This window comes from Micromys minutus, assembly GCF_963924665.1.
Source record: "Micromys minutus genome assembly, chromosome: 8".
NCBI classification, from domain to species: Eukaryota; Metazoa; Chordata; class Mammalia; order Rodentia; family Muridae; genus Micromys; species Micromys minutus.
In genome coordinates, this window is record NC_137977.1 from 23,237,788 (window position 1) to 23,250,223 (window position 12,436).

At 41.9% G+C, this 12,436-nt stretch overlaps 1 protein-coding gene across 2 annotated transcripts in view; it reads left to right on the plus strand.

Moving 5' to 3' along the window:
• The first annotated feature begins 2,273 nt into the window (after positions 1 to 2,273).
• Positions 2,274 to 12,436, plus strand: part of UBE2D2 (ubiquitin conjugating enzyme E2 D2) — a 28,992-nt gene continuing 18,829 nt past the window's right edge. Inside the window, exon 1 of one of the 2 annotated variants that reach the window (XM_080920135.1) lies at positions 2,274 to 2,788. In XM_080920135.1, the coding sequence (XP_080776261.1) occupies positions 2,765 to 2,788 (24 nt within the window). In that variant the 5' untranslated portion in view covers positions 2,274 to 2,764. The remainder of the gene's footprint in view (positions 2,789 to 12,436) is intronic. The other variant, XM_080920134.1, reaches the window with a different exon arrangement.

A 12,436-nucleotide genomic window follows, 5' to 3' on the forward strand; every position in this document is an offset into this window, starting at 1 on the left:
AGCTGAACACCCCTAAGTCTCTTATTTTCTGTACCTTGGCCAGTTGTGGGTCTCTGCATTAATTATCATCTTCTGCAAATAGAAGCTTCTCTGATAAGAGTTGAGAGATGCATTAATTTATGGTAATAACCTAAGCCATTAGGAGTTAGATTAATACTATGTCCTTAAGACAAAAATAATTGTAGCTTCTCTCCTAGGGCCTAGACTAGGTTGAAGCAGAGGTGATAACATATACCTGGAATTCAGCACACAGTGGGTAGAGCCAGGATAATGCAGTAGTCAAGGGCACTCCCAGGTACATAGTTGAAGCTAGAGTGAGACCCTGACTAAATGTCGTATAGCATTTTCCTCTGAAGTTCATTAAGATCCAGGGAATTCTAAGGAGGCACATTATGACTCAGGAAATTCTAAAGGAAAGTGCTTCAAAGCTCAGAAAGCAGCCAGCTGTGGTGGAGCACACCTGGAATTCAGCACTCAAGAGGTAGGTAGATCTTTGTGAGTTTGAGGTCAGCCTAGTCTACATACCCAGTTCTAGAACAGCCAGGGCTACATAGTGAGTCCTTGCCTTCAACCAAACCAACCAACCAACCAAAAACAACTTGGAGAGTAAACAACCCAGGGGTCTTGGGAAGTTCCTGAAACTGACCAGATACACATGGCTGCCCCCACTCTAAGGTTATGTAAGGACTTGTAGGAGACAGGCCAGCTGAGCTGCTTGGAAGAGGAACCCCAGCCTAGATACCTATAAGAAGCAAAGACCAGCGATCTTCCCAGGATATATTCTAACTTGTAAAGCGTACTGCAAGTCATACAGTGAGCTCCAGGGCTTCTGCTTTCCAGAGCTGCCTCGGTGGGCTGTGCTGGGGTGGGCTTTCAGAAATGCAGCTGCCTCAGTCACCCCTGCTTCTGTAAGTAACCCCTCAAGTGTACTCTTACAAGTAACCCTAAGTGCTCGTTTACCAAGTTGGACTTTGTTAGTATCCTACTTTGGTCTCTAGACAGTTCCTTATCTAAAATGGATTAAATGTCCACTAACGGTCTCCTGCCCATACTCACTTATTTTTAATAATAAAGCTAGAAACAGCTTAAAACCTTTTCTTTTGTAACCAGCTTTTGAAAACAACTATTTTATTTGTATGTATGTATCTCTCTGGGTAAAAGGTATGTGCACATGAATACAAAAAAAGTGCTGGATCCCCTAGAGCTGTAGCCACAGGTAATTGTGATTCTGAGATGGGTGCTGGGAACCGAACTCTTGTACCTTTAACCATTGAACAAGCTCTCCAGCACCTAGAAACAGCTTTTTAAAATGTCTTCCAAAATGGGATCAGTAAAATACATGGTACTTTCTTTTTGGAAGTTACTTTTGTATGGGTATGTGCCTGCGTGTATATTCCTGTGCTTGAGTGTGTAGATCACAGGATAACTTGGAATAGGTTCTCTCCTTTCCTCTAGTCGGTCTCAGGGATCCAACTCAGGCCACCAGACTTGGCAGCAAGCACCATCTCCCACAGAGTCATCGACAGCTCCTACAATGCTTTTTAAATACAAAAAAATGTTATCATTACGAAAAAAATTAAAAGTCTGACCTGAAGGCATTATTGTGCCTCTTTCATTACATTTCAAAAGGACCTGGGCCTAAGGAACTTTCCTCTAACTTAACAGATTCTGTGTGACTGGCTAAGATTTTTGTCTTTGGGGGGCTCCATCTCTCTAAGGAGGGGTGATCAACTTTGCCACTTGCCATGAAACCTTGACAAAAAACCTTTCTATATTTTCTCGTTCTGCGCGGCATATTTCTTAATGCTAACAAGCCAGTGGCTGCGGATAGAATATTCGAGTCATGTCCAGCTGGTCTTTGTTGGGACGGACAGTCCCTGGGCTCCCTGTGCTTGCAAGCTCTAGGACCCTCTTTTTTCGGTGGTGGTGAGGCTGAAGCGTTGTGTGACCTTGGACAAGTCCCTTTCTTTTTCAGAAAAGCGACAGTCGGATTAGTTATTTCCAAGTCTGATGGTGACTAAACAACGTGGAAAACCCGTGCCTTTAAGCGTTTATTCGTCTTGGAAGGTGCAGGCACACAAGGTACCAGAGGCCGACTTCAGGCCTTGGCGGGGGAGTATCTAGAACCCGCGCCTAAACTCTCGCGAGATCTCCTCTCACTGCCTCGCGACGTCATCCCCTCTGCGGCTGTGCCTGCGCCGGCGCGTAGGGTACTCTCAGGGGCGGCCCGTATCCTTCCGCCGCCGGCGCGGCCCGGCCCTCCCTCCCAGGCCCGCCAATCCCGGAGCCTCCCGACCTGCCCCTCGGCCTGGGCCCACCCCGCGCTCTGGCTGCCCCACCCCGGCGGCGCCGCCCGCCCGCGCGTCCCTTAGTCCACCTGCACCAGGCAGGAAGGCAGGCTTCCCTGGCTCCGCGGCTGTAAGGCGCTCGGCGAGCCCGGAGCTTGGGGCTCTTCCTCCCAGGCGGAGGGATCCACGGTGGCCGAGGAGGCGGCGCTGAGTCTACGAGGAAGAGGCAGCTACGGCGGCGGCGGCTGTGGCAGCAGCGCATAAAGGGGCCGCCGCCGGGTGATGCGGTGACCGCTGCGGCAGGCCCAGAAGCTGAGTGGGCCTCGGCCCTCAGCTCGTCGGATCCGCGCTCCGGAGCTCTCGGTCTTCTCCGGTCGACTCGCGACCGCTCGGGCGGTCTCAAGCCCCCTCGTCCCTTCCCCGTCCCTCCCCCGTCCCCGTCCCCGCCCCGGGGGCCGTCGCCACCGTTTCCCACCATGGCTCTGAAGAGAATCCACAAGGTAAGCGGCCAGGGGTTTGCTGTGGGAATGAGCCGCTGGGCGGGCCCGCTGAATAGGCTGCGGCCTGCACTTCCCGCGGTCGCCTCCACTGGGCTCGCGGCGCCTGGTTCCTTCTGCCGGCGCCGGCCCCAGGGGGCGGCCTTCACACCCCACTCCCAGAGATGGCGCCCAGGAAGGCCCGAGCGCGGGGCCCTATCTTAGGCCGAAGTTGCTCTTGTCCTCGCAGCCTTCATCCCCGACGCCCTTCCAGGCCCCCCTCCAAGCCTGAGACTTGATGCTCTCTAGGGCCATTGTCCGACCGAGAAAGGGACTTGGGGCGGCGCAGGGGGGTTGGGGGTGGGGTGGAGCGGCTGGTAGTTGGGCGGCCCTGTGATCTGAGGTCGATAGGGCTGCTCGCCCAGTCTGTCCCCCTACCCTGGCGCCCTTCACCGAGCTGCCTGAGATCGAGGACATAGGCCGACCAGAGGGCCCATTTGCTCGATCCACGACTGTTCTCTTGAGTTCACTTATCTCTGGGGCAGCTAGCTGCTCACGAAAGACCACCTTACTGGTCTAGAAAGTGGAGTAGGAAGTCAGGTAAGAAAATGCCACTCCAGAGGGAGGAGGGAATTACGTGGAGAAGCGTTTTATTCCTCGGGATTGCTGTATGTCGTCAGAAACTAACCTTTCAGTTTTGCAGGATTGAATCAAATGGAACAACTGGTAGAGAGTAGAAGCCATTCGGTTCAGAAAAATGAACGTTGAAAACCACCAGAAAAATTATTTTCAGACTTTTCCCAAAATGATTTTTAATGCTGAAATTAGATACAGGGGTAGCAAAGACTCAATATAGAATGGATTTTACTCTATTTGGGTTAGAAGTAATTTATTAATTCTTTTAAATGAAAGGTTATCTGTTTACTTAATATTAAAATTTAACACTATGAAGAGCATTGGCTTCGATTAAAATTTAGGGTACCCTCAATATTGTTGACTTCTTTAATATCACTTACTATTACTTTTTTTTTTCCTCTTAGACATAGGAAGTTGCCCACTGGTGAGTTTTGTTTTATTTGGCTCCTCAGATGGGCTATATTAAATCTTTATCGTATTAGTAAGTGGCTGGACCTAGGATTACCCACAAGGACCGGTGGGATAGGACTACAAAAGAATGGAGAATGGAGTCAAACACAGAATGATGGTTGGAGCACACAGTTCAGCACTTGGGCCTCATTTATTCTTTATTCAAGACTTTGTGGAATTTATTCCATTCCTTACTGTGATTTAGCATCTTACCAACTTTTGTTTTCTTTGATTTCTTAGACCTCAAAGGGTAATCTTGTACTAAAATGAAGCAGGGTCATTGCTCAAAGAAGTTTGAATTTTAATGAAATAAAAACAATGTAAGGGATACCAACAAAGTAAAAGATAAACATTCAAGTAACGTGTATATGTATTTCTAAGACTTTTAGTAGCCTTTATGGAGTCTAATGGAAAGTTACCAATTTAAAATAATGTTGAGTTAAACCTGTAAAGATTGCCTCCCCCCCTAAAAAAAAAAAAAAACTTGGAAAGTGGAGTTTGGTTTGTGATAATTTATAACGATAGTTGAAAAAAATTTTTTTAAGGTAGAGTGTCTCTAGCTCTGGCTTGGAACTTTTTATTATGGCGTAGACCAGGCTGGCCTGAACTCCAAGACCCACTTACCTCTGCCTTAGGAGTGCTGAGATTAAACCATCAAGTCAATAGTTTTTAGTGTTGCATTAATATCTGTGCTATGCAGACTTCTTCAGAGAGGGAGATGACTGACTCAAAACATACATTTAAATCTCAGAATAACATTTACCCTCAAAATACAGTTCTTGTGGCTCTGGGTTGTTTGCTTTGTTTTCTTTATGTGACAGCTCTGGGTGTATGCTGATCTCCAACTCTCAGTTCTGCCTGCCCATCTGCCTTCCCAGTGCCAGGAGTAAATGTGTGCACCACCACAGCCTCCTCCTTTTGCTGTTTTTGAGTTAGGTTGTCACTGCTGGGATTCAGGCATGTACCACCACACCTGCCTTCACTAAATCTTTTTGTATAGTACTAGGGATTGAATCCATATTCTTTTTGTTTTTTGTTTTTGTTTTTGTTTTAAGATTTATTTATTTAATGTGTATGAGTGCACTGTAGCTGGCTTCAGATATACCAGAAGGCATTAGATCCTGTCACAGATGGTTGTGAGCCACCATGTGGTTGCTGGAAATTGAACTCAGGACGTGTGGAAGAGCAGTCTTAATCATTGAGCCATCTCTCCAGCCCTGAATCCAAGATTTTATGTATGCTAAAGAAAACACTACTACTGAACTACATTCTCAGTTCTTATAAATCATTTTTAAAGATCAGGTTTAGAAATGATCATTTGGGGAGCTAAAGAGATGACTGGGCAGTTGGGAGCACTGACTGCTCTTCCAGAGGTCCTTCCAAAGGTTCTGAGTATAATTCCCAGCAACCACATGGTGGCTCAGAACCATCTGTAATGGAATCCAGTGCCCTCTTCTGGTATGTATGAAAATAGCTACAGTGTACTCATAAATAAATCTTTAAAAAGAAAGAGAAAGGATCATTTGACCTTAAAATTGTGTGTGTGTGTGTTTCAACCATAGCCATCATGGGAGTGAGGATAACTTTGTAAATAAAGTCTGTTCTTTCACCTTTCCATGGGTCCTAGGGATTGAACTTGGGTTATCAGGTTTGCCCTTACCAACTGAGCCATTTATCTATGTGATCCAAGCTTTTAACTAAATTTTTTTTTAGATTTATGCATTTCACTTTGTTTTGCCTTTATACATGTATGTACATGCCTGTTTGGTCGCCTGCAACTGGTGTTACAGATGGTTGTGAGCCACCATATGGGAAGCTGGGAATCCAACCTGGGTCATCAGCGAGAACAACAAATAAATGCACTTAACAGGTCAGCGGCCTCTGTAGTCCCCAAACTGCTTTCCTGATACAGGGTTAGCATATATGTTAGACTATATACCTGCCTTGCTGCTGGGATGCTGGAGTGCAGCTGCTCAGGGGAAATGGAGTTCCCTATCCAGCTGGACTGAAAGGTTCTGAGGGGATCTGGCCTGGCCACTTGACCCACATTTACTACTTTATTTATTGAGACAGGATTTCTGTGTAGCCTTGGCTCTTCTAGAACTAACTCTGTAGACTAGGTTAGTTTCAAACTCACAGAAATTTGTCTGCCTCTGTCTCTTCTGAGATTAAAGATGTGTACTACCAAGCACCTAACGAAAAATACATTTTTTTATAATTTGAATTTTATACATGCATATTCTATCTTGACCATATTTATAGCATTTTTTTTGATTGCTGAACATTGAACCAAGGGCCTTGTACATTCTCAACAGAAACTCTACTACTGAGCTATAAGACCCGAAACCATGGAAAAACCTTTTAATGGGCATTATTTAGATGATACTAAAGAGATTCCTGAGCTACACTTCAGGCAAAAGTTGCCAAGGATGCACATTATAAATAGTATAGTTCTGGCAGGGATTTTAATCCTTACTGTGTGTGTCTGTGTCTCTGTCTACTTATACCGAATGATCTTGGTCTGCTATGTTTGAGATTTTCTACTGACTTTATAGGTCTTTAGCTTTGGATTTGATGCTTTGAGTGTTTGCCTCTTCTAGCACCACCCTCAGCCCTTTTCCAGTTGGCTGCATCTCATCTGTTGTGGGCTAAGAAACCAGATCACAGAGCTTATTAAAATTGTGTCTAAAATAAGATCCAGTAGGCTCTGAGTGAAGAGGGCTTCATGTGTTCTGTGAACTGTATGGGGCTTTTTGACTGATCAAAGACCTTTTTTACTTCCTGTTTTTCCTTTTACCTTTAGTTCTAAAGATGTAATTGCCCTCTTTGAATTGTAGGCTTAATTTCTTTGTTTTTGAGGAGGGTAACAAGCTAAATATCTTGATTCCTTGAGTTCAAGATTGGCAGAAGATGATAGGGCTGGGCGTGAAGCTCAGTAGGTAGAGTGCTTACTAGCATGCAAATTCTGTTTTGATTCTTAGCCTCTTGTAGGGTTTTTCTATAATCCCAGGACTGAGAAGATGGTGACAAGATGAAAAAATTCAAGGCCAACTACATATTAAATTTGAGACTAGTATGGGATACTTAAGATTCTTAGTAAATAAATTAGCAAACTAGGATACATTTTAAAACCCCACAGTAATGCCTTGCATATTTTAGTTATGTCTTACTAATTGTAGTTTAAGATTTGTGTTCATATTTTTTTTTAATTCCGCCTCTTAAAATTTTTTTTCAAAGGTTTTTATTTATGTGAGTACACTGTAGCTGTCTTCAGACGCACCAGAAGAGGGCATCTGATCCCACTACAGGTTGTTTTGGGCACCATGTGGTTGCTGGGATTTGAACTCAGGACCTTTGAAAGGACTTCTGGAAGAGCAGTTGGTACTCTGAACTGCTGAGCCATCTCTCCAGCCTTTAAGTAATATTTTTAAATTTAGTAATACTAGAAATGGACATAGTGGCCTGGAGAGATGGCTCAGTGGTTAAGAGCACTGACCGTTCTTCTAGAGGTCCTGAGTTCAAATCCCAGCAACAACATGGTGTCTCACAACAATCTGTAATGAGATCTGGTGCTCTATTTCGGCATGTCTGAAGACAGCTACAGTGTACTTGTATATAATAAATCTGAAAAAAATTACTGAAAATAGTATTGGCTATAGAAAATTAATAGGAATAATTCAAGGTAAAATATTTGCTATTCTGCTTAATCTCTTGCCTCAGAAAATAAAAATAGTATTCTAGAAATGTGTGCTGTATGTTTCATGAATATTATTAGAGGTAAGTCATTTTTGTTAAAGTGATGAAAAAGATTAGCAATCATTCCTGTGGAATACTGGATGCTAGCATAAGTGGTTAATTTTCCTGCTTTGGAAAGCAGACGTAGCTTATTCCAAAAGATCAACTTCATGATAACAGTTTTCTGCAATGTCTCCTCCCCTCATAAAAATCAAAGATTTTTAGATGGGTGTAGGCATAGCTAAATTGAGAAACCGAGGCAGGAGGATTGTTTGAGTTCAGAAGTCCAGGGCCAGTGTGGGAAACATATTGAAAGCCTATTCTTTAACTGTATTAATGAGAAATAAGGAGTGTTGGAAGAATACTTCCTTTACTAAAAAGATTACTCTTTTTATTGTGTATCTTTGAGTAATAAGGGGTAGTTTGATAGTTTGCAGTTCTGGATATTATAACAGAGATGGCTGCTAAAATAGCCTAGGTAGTTTCCAGGGATTCCTAAGAGATGCCTGCTGCTGACGGCTGTTACGGTCCTCATTTTGGAAATGAAGGTATACACTTGTTTTTCTGTAAAAATAAAGTTTTGATGGTTTATAATGTAAGGATATAAAGCACCATTTGTTCTGTCTCACTGTCAAGTGATATACTATATAATAGGTTTGTAATACTAGCACTGTAACATATTTCAAGGCTATGTGGCTTTATTAGTAAGTCGAGGGGCTGGAGAAATGACTCAGTTAAAACACTTACTACTTTTCATAAAACCAGGGTTTGATTCCCAGTAGCTTATATTATCTGTAACTAAAGTCTCAGGCACATACATAGTACACAGACATACTTAAGACAAAATACATAAAATTAAAAAAAAAAAAAGACATGGGTTAAATGGAAAACTGAGTTTCTTTTCTTTTTCCTTTTTGATTTTTATTACTTTATATTAGTGTTTTGCCTGCACTTACAACTGTATAGTATACCACACACATAAAGTACTTGTGGGAGCCAGAACAATGATACCCTGTGACTATAGATACTTAGTGGGAGCTAGGACTCTAATCACAGAACAACAGCCAGTGAGTCCTTTTGACTGTTGAGTCACCTCTTCAGCCCCTTAAAGATACTTTAAATTTTTCCTTTGAAGTAATAGTAGTAGTACATGACTTGGGAGAACAGAGGTAAGCTAACCTGGTCTACAGAGCAAGTTCTAGGCATCCAGGGCTACACAGAAATTCCATCTCAAGGAAAAAATGATTCCTTTGAAATGAATCGATTTTTTTTTTTATAAGTTTTTGGAAGGGTAACAGGATCAGGAATTGAACCACCCAAGGCTTCAGACATAGGAAGTGTACCCTTTGCCACTGACCTATATCCCTAGCCCTTTTATTGAATTCTATATTTGCTTGTTTATTTTTAGACGGTATGTCATTCTGTAGCTCAGTCTGGCCTTTAATTCTCAAGCTTCTTAGGATATATTCATGAGCCATAATGCCTAATTTGAAAAAGTTTTAAAGTTTAATTTTTGGGCTGGGTGTTGTGTATGCCATAATCTCAGTATTCAGGAGGGAGGCAGAGGCAGTTGGATTTCTGAGATTGAAGTCAGCTTAGTCTACATACATACTAAGGTCCAGGACAGCTAGGAGGACTACATAGACTTTGTCTCAAAAGAAATCCATCTCTCGCCTTCTGTAACTGTCGGTCTTTTTAGATTTATTTATTTTATGTATGTGACTCCCTTCAGACACATCAGAAGAAGGCATCAGATCTCTTACAGATGGTTGTGAGCCACCATGTGGTTGCTGGAATTGAACTCAGGAACTCTGGAAGAGCAGTCAGTTCTCTTAACCACTGAGCCTCTCTCCAGCACTTTTTTAAGATTTATTTTATTTATATGAATAAGTACACTGTAGCTGTCTTCAGACACACCAGAAGAGGGCATTGAATTCCATTACAGATTCCAAACCATCTTGTAGTATTTTCATGCTTCTGTTTTGCTACAGAGCACCTCTGCATGTGGCCTTTTCTGCATTAATCCAAAAAATACTTTCAGAATCCACAAATAGTACTGTGTGGTTTTTAAACATTCATTAGAGGACGTGTGTCACTGGGGTGGACTTGGCTTCAAAAGCCTATGCCAGACTCAGTCTTGCCTTTTCTGCCTGTAGATAAGGATGTAGCTTTTAGCTTCATCTCTAGCACTATGCCTGACATGCCCCCTGCCATGATAATAATGGTCTCTGTAACTGTAAGCAAGCCATAAATTAAATGTTTTCTTTTTGTAAGAAAGAGTTGCTGTGATTATGGTGTTTTTTTTTTTTTTTTTTTTTTTAAAGATCTACTTATTATATATGAGTACACTGTAGGTGTCTTCAGACACACAAGAAGAGGGCATCTGATCCCATTACAGATGGTTGAGAGCCACCATGTGGTTGCTGAGAATTGAACTCAAGACCTCTGGAATAGCAGTCAGTGCTTTTAACTACTGGGCTCTGTGTGTGTGTGTGTGTGTGTGTGTGTGTGTGTGTGTGTGTGTGTATGTATGTGTGTGTGTGTGTGTGTGTGTTATGCATGGGTATACAGTACCTACAGAAGTCAAAAGAGTGGGGTCTCCTAGGGCTGCATTTATAGGGAATTGTGAGCTGCTAGATGTGGGTACTTGTAACTGATGTTCTTAACGACTGAGCCCTTTTTATCTTTCATTACTCAAAATTAAGAATTGATTTTATATTTAAAAAATGATTACTAAAGGTGTGCATTGTTCCTGATAATCCAATTGTCTAAAATATGTAATACTTGTTTATATCAAATTTGTCCTCAGTTTAACTATGGACTTTTTTTGTTGTTGTTTTTTGTTTTGTTTTTTTTTAATGATCACTGTTTTCTAACCTTTACTATAGATAACCTGGCAGTTCTTTTAGGTATGTATTCTATTGTAAGAAAACAGACTTAAAAATCGTTCTCTTCTATTTTTTAGAGAGGGGGGAGAGAAAGTGTGTATGTTCGTGTGTGCGTGTGTGTAGCTGCCCTGGTTGTCCTGGAATTCTGTTTGTAGACCAAGCTGGCATCGAACTTAACAGATTTGCCTGCTTCTGCCTCCCAGTGGTGGGATTAAAGATGTAAAGGTGTGTACCACCTCTCCCCACTCCCAACCCCCAACTTTATTTTTTTTATTGTCATGGTTCTATAATTGTTTTGCCAAAGACTTGCAGTAGTACATTTTTCTTTTATTGTTTGTTGTTGCTTTATTTTTTCAAGATAGGGGCTTCTCTGTGTAGCTATGGCTGTCCTGGAACTCTGTAGACCAGGCTGGCCTTGACCTCAGCCTCTAAAGGTGCCTGCCTCCACTTCTAAAGGTGTGCAACGCCATCATCTTTGGTAGAAGATACTTCATTAGATGATATTTCATGTGGTTTTTATTAAACAGAATACTAGCTCCAAAGTTTATATAAAATGAAATCTTAAACATTGTTTCAGATTTTTTTATACTGCTAATGTAGTCAAATTTTGTAGATTAGACTATTCTGGAGCAGCAAAAAAGAAACTGTCAGTTGGTGTTTAATAATTGTTCTAAAACATTTCAGGTTTGAAATTTATTTTGCCTTATTTCTCACCCTACTTGTGTCATTCCGGCTAACCTGGAACTCTGGAGGTTAGGGTAGCCTCAAAATCACCTGCTTCTGCCTCCTGAGTGCTGGGATGGAAGATCATACTCAGCTCTTTTTCTTAATTTTTTTAAACTGCAATTCTTGCTTTTCTGAGTCTTCATCAGATATATAGTCACTTGTATAGCAAAGCAGTTTAATAGCTTGGTCCATCACCATCTTCTGCACACACTTTGGGATTGAGCCTATTCTCCAAGTTAGATATTTTACCATTGAACTACACTCTTAACCACTCTCAATCACTGGTCTGTACGTGTCACATCATAGAACCTAGTTGTCTGCAAGAATTGTGATGTAACCAAGCATGACAGCACATGCCATTAATCTCAGCATTCATGAGGTAGACGCAGGCAGATCTCTGTGAGTTCCAGACCAACCAAGGTGGCGGGGAGGCAGATTTCTTCCTTTAAAAAAGAAAAAAAATTGCACAGGTTCTCTGCTGGGAGGAGGTCATAATATATAATGAAAAATGGAATGCTTGTTATGTGTCTTGTTTTTTTTTCCCTAGGACTGAGAAAATTTCTGTTCTTTAAAAATTATTCAGTGTTAGGTATAGAAACTGACGTATGATAATTTTTTATCCCCCCACCCAGCTCCCATATTGCCTCTTCTGAGGACTCTATTCAGCCATTTTTAATAGCAGAAATTCATGTAAATAATACTTTTATTTGGTGACATTGCTCTTCACTTCTTTTTAAGCTTGAGATTTGATTAGTATTGAAAGTAGCAGTAACCCTTTTACAATGAGTATTTTAGATTTCTAGTTTCCTGTGTAGTTGCTTTAAAATAGATTGAGCTACTGGAAGGGATGCTAGTAACTTGAATTGAGGAAGAGTGAACTGTCTCAGTCTAGGTTTTATTGTTAAGAACATCATGACCATGGCAACTCTTAAAAAAGAAGATACTTAACTGGGACTAGCTTACAGTTTAGAAGTTTGGTACATTATCATAATGGGAAGCATGGCTTCGTGCAGGCAGACATGGTGTGAAGAAGTACCTGAATTCTATGTCGTGATCAGCAGGCAGTAGAAGACGGAGACACTTCTCCATCAAGTTGACACCTCTTTCAGTGCCACTCCCTATAAGCCTATAGAGACCATTTTCTTTCAAACTACTACAGTGTCCAGCATATTCTTTGGAGCTTAGTTAGTGATACTTTGGGCATTCATATTTTGTCTGTTGGCATAGATTCTTCTCA